This window comes from Pristiophorus japonicus, chromosome 18 (assembly GCF_044704955.1).
Source record: "Pristiophorus japonicus isolate sPriJap1 chromosome 18, sPriJap1.hap1, whole genome shotgun sequence".
Lineage (NCBI taxonomy): Eukaryota > Metazoa > Chordata > Chondrichthyes > Pristiophoridae > Pristiophorus > Pristiophorus japonicus.
In genome coordinates, this window is record NC_091994.1 from 13,567,242 (window position 1) to 13,590,551 (window position 23,310).

Sequence of the window (23,310 nt, forward strand, 5' to 3'; positions counted from 1 at the left end):
TTTTGAGAAGGCCCCAGTGCAGCCAGTGGGACCTGGTGTGCAGCCTAGCGCATCCAGGAAAATGGTGGGCAGTCTGCTGCGATTTTCTGATCTGCGCTGGCTGGCCGAGACCCCCTCGGCAGCGCGGGGCTGCACGAAAGCTGCTCCCTTGTGTGTATGAAGGCCCACAGAAGCAATGTTTCTGATCCTACCCCCGCTGGGTTGTTTATTTTAAGTATGAAACCAGATGCTTTCTTCATTAAGTCAGGAGGGATTGTCGGAGTGCGATAGATTAACAAGAAAAATGGAACCCGAGGCACGATTAAATGCCTACCTTTAACCTCACCTCCAGGCTGGAGCCTTTATTTCATTCTGAACAAACTGCATTCCAGATGGTATTAGCCTTTAATTCTGTTTGCAGGCTTTCTTTAAGGAGCAGTGTCTTTTTTAAAGACTTTTAAAAATTTGTTCCTGGGATGTGGGCATCGCTGGCAAGGCCAGCATTTAATCCCCATCTCTAATTGCTCTTGAGAAGATGGTGGTGAGCCACCCTCTTGAACTGCTGCAGTCCTTGTGGTGAAGGTGCTCCCACAGTGCTGTTAGGGAGGGAGTTTCAGGATTTTGACCCAGCGACGATGAAGGAATGGCGCTATATTTCCAAGTCAGGATGGTGTGTAACTTGGAGGGGAACGTGAAGGTGGTGATGTTCCCATGCGCCTGCTGTCCTTGTCCTTCTAGGTGGTGGAGGTCGCGGATTTGGGAGATGCTGCCGAAGAAGCCTTGGCGAGTTGCTGCAGTGCATCTTGTAGATGGCATACACTGCAGCCACGGTGCGCCGGTGGTGAAGGGAGTGAATGTTTAAGGTGGTGGATGGGGAGCGAGTCAAGTGGGCTGCTTTGTCCTGGATGGTGTCGAGCTTCTTGAGTGTTGTTGGAGCTGCACTCCATCGCACTCCTGACTTGTGCCTTGTAGATGGTGGAAAGGCTTTGGGGAGTCAGGACATGAGACACTCACCGCAGAGTACCCAGCCCCTGACCTGCTCTTGTTGCCACAGTATTTATGTGGCTGGTCCACTTAAGTTTCTGGTCAATGGTGACCCCAGGATGTTGATGGTGGGGGATTCGGCAATGGTGATGCCGTTGCATGTCAAGGGACAGTGGTTAGACTCTCGTTTATTGGAGAAAGTCATTGTCTGGCAATTGTGTGGCGGGAATGTTATATATATTGGCTGGGAAATTCCTTGGGGCTGCTACTGCATGTAAACAGGGTTTCTGCCGTCCGTGAGCGGGAGCATCACTGAGGAAAATCCTGATCGGTATCCTTTTGGTGATTAATCCTGTGGTGAAGCAAGTCAGTGCTGGAGAATGCATCACTATTTGGGCACCCAGTTCAGCATCATGTATTCAAGTACTATATAGGTTAGACACAGAAAGAAAGAACTTGCATTTACATAGCCCCTTTCACGACCTCAGGACAACCCAAAGCGCTTTACAACCCACAAAGTACTTTTTGTAGTGTAGTCACTGTTGTATTGCAGGAAACACAGCAGCCAATTTGCGCACAGCAAGGTCCCACAAACAAGAATGTGATGATGACCAGACAACTTGTTTTAGTGATGTTGATTGAGGGATAAATATTGGCCAGGACACCGAGGAGAACTCCGCTGCTCTTCCCTGAAATAGTGCCATGGGATCCTTTACATCCACCTGAGAGAGCAGACTTCTTGGTTTAACATCTCATCCAAAAGACAGCACCTCCGACAGTGCAGCACTCCCTCAGTGTTGCACTGGAGTGCCAGCCTAGATTTTGTGCTCCAGTCTCTAGCGTGGGACTTGAACCCATATCCTTTTGACTCAGACGCAAGAATATTACCGACTGAGCCACGGCTAACACAGGTTCGACTGTTCCCAAACACTATGCCTCAAACGCCCCCAACCTCAGAAGAGCACCTCTCCACTGAAACAATGACATTTCCATTTCCCATACAGTAGATGCAGGGAGGATGTTTCCCTTAGTTGGGAGTAGAGAACCAGGGGTCACAGTCTCAGAATAAGGGGTCGGCCATTTAGGACTGAGATGAGGAAAAATTTCTTCACTCAGAGGGTGGTGAATCTTTGGAATTCTTTACCCCAGAGTACTGTGGATGCTCAGTCTTTGAGCATATTCAAGACAGAGATCGCGAGATTTTTGGATACTAAGGGAATCAAGGTATATGGGGATAGTGCAGGAAAGTGGAGTTGAGGTAGGAGATCAGCCATGATCTTATTGAATGGCAGAGCAGGCTCGAGGGGCAGTCGGAGAGGCTGGAGTTCGGGGCGTTGGTGAGGCCTATAAAGGCCCAATGGCAGAGGAGAGGTGGCGGCAGTCGGAGAGGCTGGAGTTCGGGGCGTTGGTGAGGCCTATAAAGGCCCAGCGGCGGTGGAGAGGCGGTGACAATCGGAGAGGCCAGTTGGTGCAACTGCAGCAGGGAGAGAAGGCAAAAAAGAAGTAGAAAGAAATCGAAAGGTGACATCACAGCCAAGGGGGTAAATGATTGGCTGGTGATTGGTGAGTAGCTTTTCTTTTTTCTTTTCTTTATCAGTAAGTAACCTTTAGCATTGTTGTTGCCAAATTAAGTTTATCTAAGGGTTAAGTCATGGCAGGACAGCTTGGACATGTGTTATGCTCTTCCTGTACTATGTGGGAAGTTAGGGACGCCTCCGGTGTCCCTGACGACTACGAGTGCGGGAAGTGCATCCGCCTCCAGCTCCTGATGGACCGCATTGTGGCCCTGGAGCTGCGGGTGAATGAACTCTGGAGCATCCACGATGCTGAGAATGACATGAATAACACATTTTGCGAGTTGGTCTTACCGCAGGTAAAGGATACACAGCCAGATAGTAAATGGGTGACCAACAGGAAGAGCAGTGCAAGGAAGGTAGTGCAGGGATCCCCTGCGGTCATCCCCCTACAAAACAGAAACACTGCTTTGGGTTCTGTTGAGGCGGATGACTCATCAGGGGAGGGCAGCAGCAACCAAGTTCATGGCACCGTGGCTGGCTCTGCTGCACAGGAGGGCAGGAAAAAGAGTGGGAGAGCTATAGTGATAGGGGATTCGATTGTAAGGGGAATAGATAGATGTTTCTGCGGCCGCAACTGAGATTCCAGGATGTATGTTGCCTCCCTGGTGCAAGGGTCAAGGATGTCTCGGAGCGGGTGCAGGACATTCTGAAAAGGGAGGGTGAACAGCCAGTTGTCGTGGTGCATATAGGTACCAACGAAAAAAGTAAAAAATGGGATGAGGTCCTACGAGACGAATTTAGGGAGCTAGGAGCTAAATTTAAAAATAGGACCTCAAAAGTAGTAATCTCAGGATTGCTACCAATGCCACGTGCTAGTCAGAGTAGGAATTGCAGGATAGCTCAGATGAATACGTGGCTTGAGGAATGGTGCAAAAGGGAGGGATTCAAATTCCTGGGACATTGGAACCGGTTCTGGGGGAGGTGGGACCAATACAAACCAGACAGTCTGCACCTGGGCAGGACCGGAACCAAAGTCCTAGGGGGAGTGTTTGCTAGTGCTGTTGGGGAGGAGTTAAATTAACATGGCAAGGGGATGGGAACCTATGCAGGGATACAGAGGGAAATAAAATGGACTCAGAGGCAAAAGATAGAAAGGAGAATAATAAAAGTGGAGGGCAGAGAAACCCAAGGCAAAAAACAAAAAGGGCAACATTACAGCAAAATTCTAAAGGGTCAAAGTGTGTTAAAAAGACAAGCCTACAGGCTCTGTGACTCAATGCGAGGAGTATTCGGAATAAGGTGGACGAATTAACTGCGCAAACAGCAGTTAACGGATATGATGTAATAGGCATCACGGAGACATGGCTCCAGGGTGACCAAGGCTGGGAACTCAACATCCAGGAGTATTCAACATTTAGGAAGGATAGGCAGAAAGGAAAAGGAGGCTGGGTGGCATTGCTGGTTAAAGAGGAAATTAATGCAATAGTAAGGAGGGACATTAGCCTGGATGATGTGGAATCGGTATGGGTGGAGCTGCGGAATACCAAAGGGCAGAAAACCCTAGTGGGAGTTGTGTATCACCAAATAGTAGTAGTGAGGTTGGGGACAGCATCAAACAAGAAATAAGGGATGTGTGCAATAAAGGTACAGCAGTTATCATGGGCGACTTTAATCTACATATTGATTGGGCTAACCAAACTGGTAGCAATGTGGTGGAGGAGGATTTCCTGGAGTGTATTAGGGATGGTTTTCTTGACCAATATGTCGAGGAACCAACTAGAGAGCTGGCCATCCTAGACTGGGTGATGTGTAATGAGAAGGGACTAATTAGCAATCTTGTTGTGCGAGGCCCCTTGGGAAAGAGTGACCATTAAATGGAGGAATTCTTTATTAAGATGGAGAGTGACACAGTTAATTCGGAAACTAGGGTCCTGAACTTAAGGAAAGGTAACTTCGACGGTATGAGGCGTGAATTGGCTAGAATAGACTGGCAAAGGATACTTAAAGGGTTGACGGTGGATAAGCGATGGCAAACATTTAAAGATTACATGGGTGAACTTCAGCAATTGTACATCCCTGTCTGGAGTAAAAATAAAATGGGGAAGGTGGCTCAACCGTGGCTAACAAGGGAAATTAAGGATAGTGTTAAAACCAAGGAAGAGGCATATAAATTGGCTAGAAAAAGCAACAAACCTGAAGACTGGGAGAAATTTTAAAATTCAACAGAGGAGGACTAAAGGTTTAATTAAGAGGGGGAAAATAGAGTACGAGAGGAAGCTTGCAGGAAACATAAAAACTGACTGCAAAAGCTTCTATAAATATGTGAAGAGAAAAAGATTAGTGAAGACAAACGTAGGTCCCTTGCAGTTGGATTGAGGTGAATTTATAATGGGGAACAAAGAAATGGCAGACCAATTGAACAAATACATTGGTTCTGTCTTCACGAAGGAAGACACAAATAACCTTCCGAATGTACTAGGGGATAGTGGGTCTAGTGAGAAGGAGGAACTGAAGGATATTACTTCTGAGGTGGGAAATTGTGTTATGGAAATTTATGGGATTGAAGGCCGATAAATCCCCGGGGTCTGATAGTCTGCATCCCAGAGTACTTAAGGAAGTAGCCCTGGAAATAGTGGATGCATTGGTGATCATTTTACAACAGTCGATCGACTCTGGATCAGTTCCTATGGACTGGAGGGTAGCTAATGTAACACCACTTTTTTAAAAAGGAGGGAGAGGGAAAACGCGTAATTAGAGACCGGTTAGCCTGACATCAGTAGTGGGGAAAATGTTGGAATCAATCATTAAGGATGAAATAGCAGCGTATTTGTAAAGCAGTGACAGGATCGGTCCAAGTCAGCATGGATTTATGAAAGGGAAAAGATGCTTGATGAATCTTCTGGAATTTTTGGAGGATGTAACTAGCAGAGTGGACAAGGGGGAACCAGTGAATGTGGTGTATTTGGACTTTCAAAAGGCTTTTGACAACGTCTCGCACAAGAGATTGGTGTGCAAAATCAAAGCGCATGGTATTGGGGGTAATGTACTGATGTGGATAGAGAACTGGTTGGCAGACAGGAAGCAGAGAGTCGGGATAAACGGGTCCTTTTCAGAATGGCAGGCAGTGACTAGTGGAGTACCGCAGGGCTCAGTGCTGGGACCCCAGCTCTTTACAATATACATTAACGATTTAGATGAAGGAATTGAGTGTAATATCTCCAAGTTTGCAGACGACACTAAACTGGGTGACGGTGTGAGCTGTGAGGAGGACGCTAAGAGGCTGCAGGGTGACTTGGACAGGTTAGGTGAGTGGGCAAATGCATGGCAGATGCAGTATAATGTGGATAAGTGTGAGGTTATCCATTTTGGGGGCAAAAACACGAAGGCAGAATATTATCTGAATGGCGGCAGATTAGGAAAAGGGGAGGTGCAACCAGACCTGGGTGTCATGGTTCATCAGTCATTGAAAGTTGGCATGCAGGTACAGTCGGCTGTGAAGAAGGCAAATGGTATGTTGGCCTTCATAGCTAGGAGATTTGAGTATAGGAGCAGGGAGGTCTTACTGCAGAGGCCTCACCTGGAATATTATGTTCAGTTTTGGTCTCCTAATCTGAGGAAGGATGTTCTTGCTTTTGAGGGAGTGCAGCGAAGGTTCACCAGACTGATTCCAGGGATGGCTGGACTGTCATATGAGGAGAGACTGGATCAACTGGGCCTTCATTCACTGGAGTTTAGAAGGATGAGAGGGGATCTCATAGAAACGTATAAGATTCTGACGGGACTGGACAGGTTCGATGCAGGAAGAATGTTCCTGATGTTGGGAAAGTCCAGAACCAGGGGACATAGTCTTAGGATAAGGGGTAGGCCATTTAGGACTGAGATGAGGAGAAACTTCTTCACTCAGAGTTGTTAACCTGTGGAATTCCCTGCCATAGAGAGTTGTTGATGCCAGTTCATTGGATATATTCAAGAGGGAGTTAGATATGGCCCTCACTGCTAAGGGGATCAAGGGGTATGGAGAGAAAGCAGGAAAGGGGTACTGAGGGAATGATCAGCCATGATCTTATTGAATGGTGGTGCAGGCTCGAAGTAGCCAAATGGCCTACTCCTGCACCTATTTTCTATGTTTCTATTCTCCTAATTCTTATATTCTTATGTTCTTATGTCATCCCTGTGACCTAATCGACTGCTAAGGTGTGTCAACTTATGAGCAGTATCATTTTTTATTGCTGTGGATTCACACCCACCATAACCTGAATTCAGACGGACCAAACACATCTCATGTAGAAGCTGTTCAAGTGGCAGCGAAAGCAGACCTCCTCCTCTTCTGGCAGGGCTGGATTTGAACCTAGCATCAGATGTGAAAGGATAGTGTCTCACCCATTGCGTTAAGCGCTCCTAATTCAAGAAGCCACGTGTGTTCTCACTCTCTTGCCCCTACCCCAAAAAATCCAGCCCCAGAAACATCCCAGGGCCGAGAAAAGCCCAGAGAGACAAATGGAGCATCAGGTCTGGGGAGGTCTACACCTATGTTTTTGATTGTGTTCTTGAGTGGCCCCTGAGTCATTTAATGAGTACCATTGGTTTAACAAGCACTGCATCGTATAACTCACACTGGAGTATAAAACGGTGTATGTTTTGCTAAGACTTATATATACGAACTTCTGTGCAAAGCACTGTCCACAATGCAGTAACTTTATATTTATTAGATATTTACAGTCTTAAGATGTCTAAGATAAAATACATAACTAGTTCACGAACAAATTTTATGAATGGATCAAAGTCCTATGCAGATAAACATATCTAAACACTTCATATAAAAAGGACTAATATTCAATACTTAATCATACCTATTTTTTAAGTTACAATTAGATCTATAATAAAATAAAGCACAAACAATTCACTATTATATGTACAAAAATATTTCAGGAGAAAGGGATGATCAGCATGTGCTACTGGCTTTAAGTGAAATGGTTCACAATATTTATGAAAGATCAATGATTTTAGCAAATGCCCTTCCTCCTCACTGTGTTCAAATCAACATTCATTGCACGGAACCTACTCCAACCCATTATTTCCCAGCTCCTCAACACTGGCAACCCCCTAGCTCTTCTCAGTCTACCCTTCTCCTCCAATCTTCGGGTTTATAAACTCAAGTTTGGCATCCTCTAATCACTGCTTCTTAGAAAGAAAGAAAGACTTGGTGCATTTATATAGCGCCTTTCATGACCACCGGATGCCTCAAAGCGCTTTACAGCCAATGAAGTACTTTTGGAGTGTAGACACTGTTGTAATGTGAGAAATGTGGTAGCCAATTTGCGCACAGCAAGCTCCCACAAACAGCAATGTGATAATAACCAGATATCTGTTTTTGTGATGTTGAGTGAGGGATAAATATTAGCCAGGACACCAGGGATAACTCCCCTGCTCTTCTTCAAACTAGTGCCATGGGATCTTTTACGTCCACCTGAGAGGGCAAACAGGGCCTTGGTTTAACATCTCAGCGAAAAGACAGCACCTCTGACAGTTCAGCACTCCCTCGGGAGTATCAGCCTGGAGTGGGGACTTGAACCCACAACCTTCTGACTCAGAGGCAAGTGTGCTACCCACTGAGCCACAGCTGATACATAGTTTCCCTTCACTTCTCTTTTCAAGTTTGATGGTGCGCTGCACTCTGGCTCTTGGCCCTGTGCAGAGGTTTCACGATATAGACCGGGAGTGAATGGGAAGTGGCCGTAGCGGGTTGCAATAAAAAGGTTAAATCCAGAGAGGACTGGATCTGTTTGTCTTTGTCCGGAGTCATCTGTGCTCTCAGTGTAAATACTGCTCTGTGTAGAAATCTATCCGCAGGAAGTGTGGAAAAAGGCCAGCCATGCACTGCAGGGTCTATATACGGGCAATCGAGACGAACTAGCTTTCTTGGTGAATTTCAATGCGAACATACCCTTTATTGCAATCATTAAGAGTGCTTAGTAATGCTCTGGTGTGTGTGTGGTTTTATACTATATTTGTGCATTCACCCAGCATATAGACCTCAAATAAACCTCTGAAGTAACAGCATACTTAAAAAAAATATTCATGATTAATGGGCTCCTTGTTAAATCGTAATGTTGGAAAATTCAGAATTGATGGGCCTGAATCCTTCAAATATATGCTGCTTATTTTGCACTGTGAGTGTTTGTGCTCATCAAGGTCACTGCTGGGAAATGATTCAAAGCTCTTGCGCCGAGTGAGACCACGAGATAGACCAGGAACTTGAGCAGCGTGGCTGATAGTCTAACTTGACGCCCATCAGTCCAGCGAGAGTAGGAACGCGACAGAGTTCAGAAAATCCTGAGGGCTATTCTATATTAAAAGCTGCGTCATTAGTTAGAATTTAAAAGTTTGCCGCTTTGCAATCTAAGTCCTGTGGGGATTCTTTATTGCAGTGGGGAAATATTAACACTGGATCGTTAGTTAGAAGTGTTCTTGCTAACATAAATTCTGCAAAGGTTGCAGGTGATGTAGGTTTTTACAGCATGCAAACCGGGTGATGACTTAAACCTGTGTTTTCACCAGCCAGGGACGACATTGCCATTGGGATCTTTATACTGGTATATCCAATACACTGGATCTTACAGTGATTGGAGCCCTGAGTTATTAGAATCCAGTTAAACAATTAATGGCTTCCTGAGTATAACTGTGTGTTTCCCACGTCTTTAGTTGTGACTAAATACTGGAAATCCCCCAACTCCTGTGTTCAGTCATATGGCGAAGTACTTAGTACTTTTATTGCAAAGCCCCCACACCAGACCACTTTAAGCTCAGTGGAGTCAGCCAAGGAGACAGATTGAGAATAATTTAGAGGAGACGGTGAGCTTTCAATCACTGCAGTTCAGGGCTGGCAATTACACAATATCCTGCAATGCTCTTGCTTCCAGAGCCTCCTGAATAGTATGTGAAACATGACAGTGATTCAGAATGGTGGCTGCCTTTGAGCACGGGTTCACCATTCTCTGGTCGGGAGAAGCTTGTGATAATACTGGATTGATGAGAAGGATGCGGCCAATTTTGTAAGGCTTGGGGAACTGTCCATTGAAAGCAGGAGAAGCAGTACAAATTTGACAATAAAATTGAATATAATCCTTTGCATAATTTGCAATATTAGTGTGGAAGCAAGTCATCCTCGACTCCGAGGGACTGCCTAAGAGAATTGCTGGTCGTAAATGTCCTTAAACGTACACTTAATTGGCTCTAATGATAAGATGTGACGGGTGGTTGTGTAAGATAATTGTACAAACTTGAAGGATATATATATATATATAAAAGAGACAGTAACGTTATGACCAGACTGGCACAGGACAAGTACAGTCGGTCAGAGAGCAGTCACCTCCTAGTTTCAGTTAAAGGTATCTATGAGAGTCGTAACTCCATTTAAATTAAATTCCTGTTAAAACAGTCTCAAGACTGCAGCCTGTCTTATATTCGTGGCTTTTGATTTAAACTGCAATAAGCCACCCACAAAAACGAACAGTGTGTTCATTGCCCCACATTCTCCTTACACTCATATTCACACAGTACACTAGTCTAATCTTCCATGTGATTTCCCCGCCCTGATGCCATTCAACCCCCGAGATTCCACCATCTCAGTCTTGGTGCCGGAGCTCGTGTGGGCCCTCCACTTTCAGCTGGGATAAAGTGGTGATCCAGTCCTAGTTCGTACATGCAGTAGAAATTGTAGGCCACCATCGCCAAGGTGGGGAAAAATGTCAGCCCGAATCCAAAGCCACGATAGGCACTGCTCAAACCGGCTGTAATCCAGTATATCAGCCTGTAAGAAATGCACAACAAATTGTCTCAGTTACAGACTAGTGAGGTTCCCGTTACAATCAGGATATTTGACAAACTTCTTTGAGTGGGGTGTGTATGCATTTGCGTTTGTGTATATGTGTGTGTATGTATGTATATGTATGTGCATGTGTATGTGCGTGTGTCTGCATGTGTGTGTGTGTGTATGTATGTGAATGTGCGTGTGTGTGCATGTGCGTGTGTATGTGCACGTGTGTATGTGCGCGCGTGTGTGTGTGTGTGCGTATGTGCGTGTGTATGTACATGTGTGTATGTGCATGTGTATGTGCATGTGTGTATGTGCGTGTGTGTATGTGGTTCTGTTGAAAGGTCATCGACCTGAAACGTTAACTCTGTTTCTCTCCCCGCAGATGCTGCCTAATCTGTTGAGTGTTTCCAGCATTTTCTGTTTTTGTTTCAGAATTCCAGCATCTGCTTTTGTGTTGTATGTGCGTGTGTGTATGTAAGTCAGCCTGCACGTGTCTAAAAAACAGCATTAAAGAAAATTTTGGAAACTGCTACACTCTTTAACAAGACTCAATATGGTTTGAATAAAACTACAGGCAACTCTCGATTATCCGTACACGGATCTAACGGAGAACCCGCTGCAACGGCACTTTTAAAAACCATGATTCTGTCCCGTGTACAGCTACACACGACCATTAAACCAACCCCACACACAATCCTGCACTGACACACAGCATTATCACTACACACAGAGGAAGGGCTTTATTTTATAATAAAGTTCAATGCTGTCTCGACCTTCAAGGAATCCTTGTAGAGTGATCAAATTAACTCGGACCTGGACAGTCTGTCTGCTCATACTGCAACCCATCCTCACGTTATCAGATCGAAGGCATTGCTCCCAACCCTGCTCTTTTAGGGCACTATCTACATCATCATGCTGGAAGCAAGTTCAGAGGGGCAAAAGATTTATCCAACTCTTCCTCCCTTCCCTGCCGTCTTTCCGTTTTCTGATCTTGGTGAATGTGCTCTTGTGCAGTTTGGAGTATCACTGAGGGTACCACCTCGGGGGTAAGTAAAGCCGAGTCTCATTCGACCTCCAGCCGTTGAAGCCTTTAGACTGGCCATTTTAAGAAAAAGTGGACACAGTATAACATGGGTCTTGTCACTTTATATTAAAATGAATAGGTGGACAATCCTATCCTGGAGTGCACAGAAGCAGAAAAGCATCAAAGAACTATAAATTTGGGACCCAAACATTCTCGGCAAGTACGTGCACTCGCCGTAGCGGCAAAATCGTTTACCCGGAATAGCCCGATTCCCGAGGGCCCCAGATAATTGAGAGTTGCCTGTATAACACGTATCATTGGATCAGAGAAGGTTAAGAGGGGAACTAACAGAAATGATCAAAATTGAGGACGAACTGGTGAATTATTCCATTGCTTTGTGAAATGGTAATAATGGCTATAAAATTAGGAATAGATTCTGAGGGGGATTGTCAGGGTAGATGCTGAGGGGTTGTTTCCCCTGGCTGGAGAGTCTAGAACTAGGGGGCACAGTCTCAGGATAAGGGGTCAGCCATTTAAGACTGAGACGAGGAGGAATTTCTTGACTCAGGGGGTTGTGAATCTTTGGAATTCTCTACCCCAGAGGGCTGTGGATGTTGAATTGTTGAGTATAATCAAGCCATCGATAGATTTTTGGACTCTAGGGGAACAAAGGGATATGGAGATCGGGCAGGAAAGTGGAGTTGAGGTCGATGATCAGCCATGATCTTATTGAATGGAGGAGCAGGCTCGGGGGGTCGTATGGCCGACCCTTGCTCCTAATTCTTATGTTCTTATTAGAAACATAAAGGGGGAGGTGAGAAGATTTTTTCCATGCAAAGGATGGTTAGAATATAGAATACATTAACCCCCTGCTTATCAAATCCCAGTCATTTGGCAACACTTAAGAGGCATTCAGCTAAATACTTGAAGAAACATATTAAAAGGTACAGGGAGAGATGAGATTGGAGTAGATATCTCCCATGTGGCCAGCTAGCACTGGCACAGACACGATGGGCCAAATGGTATCCTTGAATATTGCGATTTCTACGATTATTTAAGTGAGTTTGAGCTGCCGTAAATAATTCCTTCATACTTTCCTCATTTGCTCTTTTTTGTGTGTTTAAGTAGCTTAGTAACGTGCTGCTTATTTGTCCTGGTGTGTTTCAGGTTCCCCATTATCATCATCATCATAGGCAGTCCCTCGGAATCGAGGAAGACTTGCTTCCACTCCTGAAGTGAGTTCTTTGGTGGCGGAACAGTCCATGAGGGTCCTGACGTTCCAGGTCCCGAATTTCATGTTAACGGAGTGGAAGATGCCTGTGCGTGAGTTCTTTTAATGTGGGGTGGTCGCTGCACACCAGCTACCACACAGGCTTAGCTGAGCAAGGTCTTGATCCAGTGGCAAGAGGGTCCAAGATGAATGGAGACCAGGCACTGCTGTATGGGCCTAGTTGCCTACGGCGAGATGTTGACCGCAGGCTCGGCCCTGGGTAGTGCCCTTGGTGCTAGGTGGTCGGAGGCTTGATTGGGGGCAGGCATTGGGAGGGTCAGTGGCCCATCGGGGTTCGGGGTGGGAGGGCAGGGGGTTCACAGCCTTGGAACTCACCACATGTTGGAGGAGGAGGAGGAGGAGGAGAAGAGGCCAGGTCGCCAGTGGGGAAGGAGAGCTCCAGACCTCCTCCATATTGAACACCACTTGGAAGAAGCACTGAGAGTAGTAAGGGCACAGAATGTACTCTGGGTGGAAGACTTCAATGTCAATCATCAACCGGGTAGGTGTCTCCATTAACAGGGTACACATGTGTCTTAGCACGTTTTAAAATTCCTATTGATGTGTTGTGGTGAGTTCCAAGTTCCTATTAACAGCATGCCCTGTGCATCTTGGTTTTACAGCTTGCAACACTGGCCAGGGTAAGGAGAAGAAAGCAGAAAGACTTGCATTTATACAGCGCCTTTCACGACCATGGGATCTCTCAAGGCGCTTTACAGCCAATGAAGTACTTTTGGAGTGTAGTCACTGTTGTAATGTGGGAAACGCGGCAGCCAATTTGTGCACAGCAAGCTCCCACAAACAGCAATGTGATAATGATTAGATAATCTGTTTTAGTGATGTTGATTGAGGGATAAATATTGGACAGGACACCGGCGATAACTCCCCTGCTCTTCTTTGAAATAGTGTCATGGGATCTTTTACGTCCACCTGAGAGAGCAGATGGGATCTTGGTTTAATGTCTCATCCAAAAGAAGGTCAGCCTTATAATAAAACATTTCTAAAGTCCTGAAATAAAAACAGAAAATGCTGGAAATCTCACTCTGCTTCTTCTCCACGGATGCTGCCAGACCTGCTGAGATTTCCAGCACTTCCTGTTTTTATACCAGATTCCAGCATCCACAGTATTTTGCTTTTGTCTAAGTCCTGATATAGTTACAGTAATACCAATTTGAAGGGCAGGCGCAATGTGCATAAAAAGGCCACATCACCTCCAAACAGATCAAGTAGTTCAGAGTACAGATGTAATCGCCATCACAAACAAATTGGAAATGGCCATTCTTCATATGTAGGCCAACGGGGGTGAGGGTTGTCATACTATTTGACTGTGGAAGGCATCACCGTAGAGCCCATCCTCACCCATGCACTTTACATGGGATGGCGATCGGGAGTGGAACAGCGGCTGATTTTATTCCCAGGGTAACTTGAGCCCATTTGCAGTGGTCTCACCACTTACCACTACCCCAGGGGCAGTGCATTGGGAGAACTCCGCAGCCTTTAGCTCTGAAGAATGTATATAAACACCAGCATATTTCATGTCGCTCATCACCTTGCCACTGCAAAGAGCCCAGCTAGTATGGGAATGATCTTCATGTGCTCCTGGTGAAGATAGGTTGCCATAACAACCATGTTGATGAAATAGATGGTAAACTGTTCAATGGAGTTGCCAACATATCTCTGATGGATGAGAACAGCACGGACATTGGTGTCCAAGGGATCGATCGCTGTGGAACAGAGCCGGGACAGGGAACCAATTACAACACCTGGAAAAGATTAAATAAAATCACGACGTGTTAAGTCTTTAAGTGTGGATCAAAATAGGAGCAGTAGAACTCTTCATAAATTTACAACTCGTGATATTACACATTCGAAAATTATAAGGAACCAGAGAATCGTTTCTTTAAATGTGTTTTCCGACTGAAGATAAAAATTGCTCCGATGGAGCAGTGCACTGATACTTGAAGATGTGTGCCAAAGTGACAGCATGTAATACAAACCAGTGTCCTAATCGTGGCCATACTGTTTGAGAGGAAGTAGGGAAGCCTGGTACTTAAAAGCTATAATTATTGGGTTATGGACGTCGCTAGCAAGGCTGGCATTTATTGCCCAGTCCTCGAGAAGGTGGTGGTGAACCACCTTCTTGAACCGCTGCAGTCCATAGGTGAAGGTACTCCCACAGCATTGCTAGGAAGGGAATGCCAGGATCTTAATCCAGCGACGATGAAGAAACGGCGATATATCTCCAAGTCAGGATGGTGCGTAACTTGAAGGGGAACATGGAGATGGTGGTGTTCCCATGCGCCTGCTGCCCTTGATCTCCTAGGTGGTAGAGGTCGCGGGCTTTTAATTCTCCACATAGAGGGATTAAAATGTTCAGAGTCATTCCTGGCTACAATGTAAATGGGCGAAAATTGCACTCAGTAACATGGCCACTAATGGGTTCACATGAAATTCCAACATCAGCCATTGTAACAACGATGTTGACAATTTCAACTCAAAAATGAGGGGAGGAATTAATTCTAATCATGGTTGTAATATACGTCATGATATTTGTGTTAAGCTGCAAACTATTGGGGGAAAAAAACGGAGTTTTAAAATCCTTGCGTGATTCAGATGATGGAGCAATCCATCAGTGCAGCACTATTTTGGAAGGCAGTCCATTTAGTTCGTCCCAGCTCAGTTACCATGATAAATAATAGTAATCTGAAATCTTCATATAATATTAACGCATCAGTTAATCCAGCACAAAGAAAGCAAAGATCCTGGGACCATATGGATTATACCGTACCCTTTTATAATGGGGTCTTGAAAGACATATAAGATGTCCATTGGGAGCTCAGAGTTATGCGCTGTTGTCACTGCTGAATAACTTTGATCCATTTTTGTTTTAACAGAGAAAGCACTCAGAAGTTAAAAAAAATATCTACTCCAGGTCTGGGGGAGGTGTATTGAGGGAGTCAAAAAAAAATTTCTTGTTTTGTCTGAGATTGTGCTAAGGGGTGAGGTCCTACGAGAAGAATTTAAGGAGCTAGGAGCTAAATTAAAAAGGAGGACCTCAAAAGTAGTAATCTCAGGATTGCTACCAGTGCCACTTGCTAGTCAGAGTAGGAATCGCAGGATAGCTCAGATGAATACGTGGCTTGAGCAGTGGTGCAGCAGGGAGGGATTCAAATTCCTGGGGCATTGGAACCGGTTCTGGGGGAGGTGGGACCAGTACAAACCGGACTGTCTGCACCTGGGCAGGACCGGAACCAATGTCCTAGGGGGAGTGTTTGCTAGTGCTGTTGGGGAGGAGTTAAACTAATATGGCAGGGGGATGGGAACCAATGCAGGGAGACAGAGGGAAACAAAATGGAGACAGAAGCAAAAGACAGAAAGGAGATGAGTAAAAGTGGAGGGCAGAGAAACCCAAGACAAAAAACAAAAAGGGCCACTGTACAGCAAAATTCTAAAGGGTCAAAGTGTAATAAAAAAGCAAGCCTGAGGGCTCGGTGCCTCAATGCGAGGAGTATTCGGAACCCAGGAGAGGGCTCTGAGCTAGTTGGAGTGGGTGAGAGCTCAGATGAACAGGACCCCAAGAAAGAATGCAAAAGGCAGGAGGCAACAGAGCAGAGTAGCACTGGGGTAAGTGTAAACCACAAGGTGATAGGAAGGGACAATATGTATGAATATAAAGGGGCTGCAGGAGGGGGTCAAAACTAAAAATCATGGTTTAAAAACTAGTATTAAAACACTCTACCTAAACGCACGCAGCATTCGAAATAAAGTAAATGAGTTGACGGCACAAATCATTACAAACGGGTATGATTTGGTGGCCATTACAGAAACGTGGTTGCAGGGTGGCCAAGACTGGGAATTAAACGTACAGGGGTATCTGACAATTCAGAAAGATAGACAAGAAGGGAAAGAAGGTGTGGTAGCTCTGTTAATAAAGGATGATATCAGGGCAGTTGTGAGAGATGATGTTGGCTCTAATGAACAAAATGTTGAATCATTGTGGGTGGAGATTAGAGATAGTAAGGGGAAAAAGTCACTGGTGGGCGTAGTTTATAGGCCCCCAAATAATAACTTCACAGTGGGGCAGACAATAATCAAGGGAATAATGGAGGCATGTGAAAAAGGAACGGCAGTAATCATGGGGGATTTTAGCCTACATATCGATTGGTCAAATCAAATCGCACGGGGTAGCCTTGAGGAGGAATTCATAGAATGCATACGGGATTGTTTCTTAGAACAGTATGTTACAGAACCTACAAGGGAGCAAGCTATCTTAGATCTGATCCTGTGTAATGAGACAGGAATAATGAACGATCTCCTCGTAAAAGATCCTCTCGGAATGAGTGATCACAGTGTGGTTGAATTTATAATACAGATTGAGGATGAGGAAGTAGTGTCTCAAACGAGCATACTATGCTTAAACTAAGGGGACTACAGTGGGATGAGGGCAGAGTTGGCTAAAGTAGACTGGAAACACAGACTAAATGGTGGCACAATTGAGGAACAGTGGAGGACTTTTAAGGAGCTCTTTCATAGTGCTCAACAAAAATATATTCCAGTGAAAAAGAAGGGCGGTAAGAGAAGAGATAACCAGCCGTGGATAACCAAGGAAATAAAGGAGAGTATCAAATTAAAAACCAATAAGGTGGCCAAGGTTAGTGGGAAACTAGAAGATTAGGAAAATTTTAAACGACAGCAAAGAATGACTAAGAAAGCAATAAAGAAAGGAAAGATAGAATACAAAAGTAAACTTGCGCAAAACATAAAAACAGATAGTAAAAGCTTTTACCGATATATAAAACGGAAAAGAGTGACTAAAGTAAATGTTGGTCCCTCAGAAGATGAGAAGGGGGATTTAATAATGGGAAATGTGGAAATGGCTGAGACCTTAAACAATTATTTTGTTTCGGTCTTCACAGTGGAAGACACAAAAACCATGCCAAAAATTGCTGGTCACGGGAATGTGGGAAGGGAGGACCTTGAGATAATCACTATCACTAGGGGGGTAGTGCTGGACAGGCTAATGGGACTCAAGGTAGACAAGTCCCCTGATCCTGATGAAATGCATCCCAGGGTATTAAAAGAGATGGCAGAAGTTATAGCAGATGCATTCGTTATAATCTACCAAAATTCTCTGGACTTTGGGGAGGTACCAGCGGATTGGAAAGCAGCTAATGTAACACTTCTCTTTAAAAAAGGGGGCAGACAAAAGGCAGGTAACTATAGGCCGGTTAGTTTAACATCTGTAGTGGGGAAAATGCTTGAAGCTATCATTAAGGAAGAAATAGCGGGACATCTAGATAGGAATAGTGCAATCAAGCAGACGCAACATGGATTCATGAAGGGGAAATCATGTTTAACTAATTTACTGGAATTCTTTGAGGATATAACGAGCATTGTGGATAGAGGTGTACCGATGGATGTGGTGTATTTAGATTTCCAAAAGGCATTCGATAAGGTGCCACACAAAAGGTTACTGCAGAAGATAAAGGTACGCGGAGTCAGAAGAAATGTATTAGCATGGATCGAGAATTGGCTGGCTAACAGAAAGCAGAGTCGGGATAAATGGGTCCTTTTCGGGTTGGAAATCGGTGGTTAGTGGTGTGCCACAGGGATCGGTGCTGGGACCACAACTGTTTACAATATACATAGATGATCTGGAAGAAGCGACAGAGAGTAATGTAACAAAATTTGCAGATGCCACAAAGTTTAGTGGGAAAGCGGGTTGTGTAGAGGACACAGAGAGGCTGCAAAGAGATTTAGATAGGTTAAGCGAATGGGCTAAGGTTTGGCAGATGGAATACAATGTCGGAAAATGTGAGGTCATCCACCTTGGGAAAAAAAAACAGTAAAAGGGAATATTATTTGAATGGGGAGAAATTACAACATGCTGCGGTGCAGAGGGTCCTTGTGCATGAATCCCAAAAAGTTAGTTTGCAAGTACAGGAGGTAATCAGGAAGGCGAATGGAATGTTGGCCTTCATTGCAAGAAGGATGGAGTACAAAAGCAGGGAGGTCCTGCTGCAACTGTACAGGGTATTGGTGAGACTGCACCTGGAGTACTGCGTGCAGTTTTGGTCACCTTACTTAAGGAACGATATACTAGCTTTGGAGGGGGTACAGAGACGATTCACTAGGCTGATTCCGGAGATGAGGGGGTTACCTTATGATGATAGATTGAGTAGACTGGGTCTTTACTCGTTGGAGTTCAGAAGGATGAGGGGTGATCTTATAGAAACATTTAAAATAATGAAAGGGATAGACAAGATAGAGGCAGAGAGGTTGTTTCCGCTGGTCGGGGAGACTAGAACTAGGGGGCACAGCCTCAAAATACGGGGGAGCCAATTTAAAACCGAGTTGAGAAGGAATTTCTTCTCCCAGAGGGTTGTGAATCTGTGGAATTTTCTGCCCAAGAAAGCAGTTGAGGCTAGCTCATTGAATGCATTCAAATCACAGATAGATAGATTTTTAACCAATAAGGGAATTAAGGGTTATGGGGAGCGGGCAGGTAAGTGGAGCTGAGTCCACGGCCAGATCAGCCGTGATCTTGTTGAATGGCGGAGCAGGCTCGAGGGGCTAGATGGCCTATGCCTGTTCCTAATTCTTATGTTCTTATAAAGCAGTGGGTCTGAAAAGGCTACCTTTGTAAGATGGTCCTTTTTAAAAAGTTGTTCTCAGGATCTGGGTGACACTAGAAAAGCTGTATTTATTGGGTTGAGAAGGTGGTTGTGGACATCCTCCTTGAACTGCTGCCATCCCTGCGTGCAGAAGGTATTCTGAACATAAGAACATAAGAAATAGGAGCAGGCATAGGCCATTCGGCCCCTCGAGCCTGCTCCACCATTCAATAAGATCACGGCTGATCTGATCTTGGGCTCAGCTCCACTTCCTTGCCCGCTCCCCATAACCTTTGACTCCCTTATCATTCAAAAATCTGTCTATCTCCGCCTTAAATATATTCAATGACCCAGCCTCCACAGCTCTCTGGGGAAGAGAATTCCAAAGATTCACGACCCTTTGAGAGAAGAAATTCTTCTTCAATTCCGTTTTAAATGGGCGACCCCTTATTCTAGTTCTAGCTCTAGATTCCCGCACGAGGGGAAACATCCTCTCTGCATCTACCCCATCAGAATCTTATATGTTTCAATAAGATCCCCTCTCATTCTTCTAAACTCCAATGAGGATGATGTTAGCTAGGGATTTTGACTCAGCAATGATGAAGGAACGACAATATATGTCCAAGTCAGGATGGTGACTTGGAGGGGAACTTAGAAACTGACACCACAGCTGACACCAGTCATATTTAATACAGTTTGAAACCACTTCACATAGAGCAGCACTGACCTCTCTGCACACAATCTCCTTCTGGATCACAGTAAAACCTGCACTGAATAAGACCATTATGGCCATGGAGCCTGTGCCATGCTAGCTCATCAATTGGTGCCACCTACAGAAATCTCATTCCACTGATTTTTCCCCATATCCTATTATATTTTCAAATATATATCCAATTCCTTTTTAAATGATATTACACTCTGCTTCAAAAGCCACTTGTGGTGAAGCATGCCAACATTAACGTTCCCTGTGCAAAGGAAATTTTTCTAATTTCCCCCTTCCAGTGATAATCCTGGGTTTGTGGCCCCTTGTTACCAACTCACCAACCAATGAAGACAACTTTTCACTATTTACCCTCTGAAAACCTTTCACAATGTTGAGAAACTGTATCAGCTGCACCCCATAAAATTCCCTGTTCAAACCAAAAATAGCTTTTTTTCTGATAACTATAGTACTTGATAGTTGAAATATGTATCATTCTTGAATGCTATCACTGCACTGTTTCTCCTTAAGCCTCTTCCTGTGGCCTCCCCTTGGCAAGAGCCAAAAACAGCGTGAGTTCACTGTGTGGAGAATCGCAGGCTCAGACCCACGTCCCATCGCACTGGGTTGCCAAGCAACACCTCTGAGAAAAACGCTATTTGCAATTGTGGCTCTCGATCTAAACACAGCAAGTACTGCGGGCAGGCTAGAGAGTGAGTGTCAGAAGGCTATACGGATGGAATTTAAACCGAGGCCCTGTCTGCTCTGTCGCGAGTGGAATTAAAAGATCCCATGGCGCTATTTAGAAGAAGAGCAGGGGAGTTACCTGGCCAATATTTATCCCTCGATCAACATAACAAAAACAGACTATCTGGTCATTATCACATCGCTATTTATGGGAGCTTGCTGTGCGCAAATTGCCTGCCACATTTCCCACATTACAACAGTGACTATACTCCAAAAGTACTTAATTGGCTGCAAAGTGCTTTGAGACGTCTGGTGGTCGTGTTAGGCGCTATATAAATCCAAAGTCTTTCCTTTACGATACAACGTTGGACTATTATTAATGCTGGATTTGCATTTTAACAACAGCGCTGCACTTCAAAAGTAATTATTTGACTGTAAGGTACTTTGGGGCATCCTGAGCGCACAATAAGGCACCCGATCAATGCAAAGAAAGAACATATTGGACGTCCCAAGTGCTTTACAGCCAATGAAATACTTTTTGAAGTGCAGTCACTGTTGTAATGTAGGAAACGCAGGTTTATTCTTTTCGATTAGCAATCCCCAAATAACATCGGAACAACACAGCTATCAGATCTTACACATGGTTCTGAATATAGGGCAGAAATGACCAGCAGCAATGTAATAAGAACTTAAGAAATAAGAGCAGGAGTAGGCCACACGGACCCTCGAGCCTGCTCCACCATTCAGCAAGATCATGGCTGATCTTCGCCCTCAACTCCACTTTCCCGCCTGATCCCCATATCCCTTGATTCCCCTAGAGTCCAAAAATCTTATCTATCTCAGCCTTGAATATACTCAACGATTCCGCATCCACAACCCTTTGGGGCCGAGAATTCCAAAGTTTCACAACCCTCTGAGTGAAGAAAGTCCTCCTCATCTCAGTCTTAAATGGCTGACCCCTTATCCTGAGACTATAGCCCCCTAGGTTTAGACTCTCCAGCCAGGGGAGACAACCTCTCAGCATCTACCCTGTCAATGTCCCTCAGAATCTTATATGTTTCAAGGAGATCACCTCTCATTCTTCTAAACTCAGAGAGTATAGGCCCGAACTACTCAATCTCTTCTCATAGGACAACCGTATTAATCGGTCAATCCAGTGGTCAATCCAGTGACCCTTCATTGCACCACCTCTAAGGCAAGAATATCCTTCCTCAGATAAGGAGACCAAACTGTGCACAGTTATTATATGAATGCCTAACGTGTTTACATCAAATTCCTTTGTGGTATTTTAACAGAAGCATCAGCTTATTTAATATAAAACAAATGAATTAGCATCTCTGTTAAAATAGCAGACAGAGGAACTTGATACGAGTGCATTAAACACATCATTGCGGACAATCATTTCTATCCTATGGTGTCTTGAAGGGTTAGTGGTGGAATGACCATGTGATGAAACATGGTCTCCAGTGGACAACACAATGATCTCCCGGTCGCCTGTCACTTTAATTCTCCACTCCACTCCCACTCCCACCCTCGGCCTCTTACACTGTTCCAATGAAGCTCAACATAAGTTTGAGGAACAGCACCTCATTTTTCGATTAGGAACTTTACAGCCTTCTGGACTCAACATTGAGTTTAACAATTTCAGACCATAACCTCTGCCCCTATTTTGCCAGGCGGTAGCTGTTAATGATTCTGCCATTCTCATTTGCAGCATTTAATCACTCCTGCCTGCCACCCTAACACAGACCTTCCCTTTTGTTCTTTCCTTCCATTCCCCCTTTCCCTGCCTCTGCACTTGGTTAAAATCTGTTACATCTCTAACTTTTTCCAGTTCTGACAAAAGGTCACAGACCTGAAACATTAACTCTGTTTCTCTCTCCGCAGATGATGCTTGGCCAACTGAGTATTTCCAGCATTTTCTGTTTTTATTCCAGTAGCAGTTATTGGGATAGTCACTGCACGGGTAATTACTGCTGAAAGGTTTCTTGCTAATGGTGGCCATGGTCATCTAGATGTGATTCCTTTCTGTAATGTATTTGCTTCATGGGTTCTTTGCTTAAGAATTCATAGTAACACATTGCTATTAAGAACTAGTTGGTTTATTAGCAAAGGTTTAACAATCACACGACACATTACCAGCTCACCCACCAGACTCATAACCACATGCCTCATCGTGGATCCCCTGAACCCAACTGGCTGGGGTTTTATTGAGTCTTGTGAACATCACGTGACTGGCTAAGCTACTCCCAACTCAACAACTCGAAAAACATAAGAACATAAGAAGTAGGAGCAGGAGTAGGCCATTTAGCCCCTCGAGCCTGCTCCGCCATTTAATAGGATCATGGCTGATCTGATCATGGACTCAGGTCCATCATCATCATCATATGCAGTCCCTCGGAATCGAAGAAGACTTGCTTCCACTCTTAGAATGAGTCCTTATATGGCTGAACAGTTCAATACGAGAGCCACAGTCCCTGCCACAGGTGGGACAGACAGTCATTGAGGGTAAGGGAGGGTGGGACAGGTTTGCCGTGCGTTCTTTCCACTGTCTGTGCTTGTTTTCTGCGTGCACTCGGCGATGAGAATCGAGGCGCTCAGCGCCCTCCCGGATGCACTTCCTCCACTTAGGGCGATCTTTGGCCAGGGACTCCCAGGTGTTGGTGGGGATGTTGCACTTTATCAGGGAGGCTTTTAGGGTGTCCTTGTAACGTTTCCT

The 23,310-nt window shown here is 44.8% G+C and overlaps 1 protein-coding gene across 1 annotated transcript in view; it reads right to left on the minus strand.

The window, feature by feature from the left end:
- Positions 1–10,082: 10,082 nt before the first annotated feature.
- Positions 10,083–23,310, minus strand: part of LOC139229384 (transmembrane protein 79-like) — a 34,212-nt gene continuing 20,984 nt past the window's right edge. Inside the window, exons 2-3 of the mRNA XM_070861084.1 lie at positions 14,140–14,353; positions 10,083–10,290 (exon numbers count right to left, since the gene is read on the minus strand). Of these exons, the coding sequence (XP_070717185.1) occupies positions 10,083–10,290; positions 14,140–14,353 (422 nt within the window). The remainder of the gene's footprint in view (positions 10,291–14,139; positions 14,354–23,310) is intronic.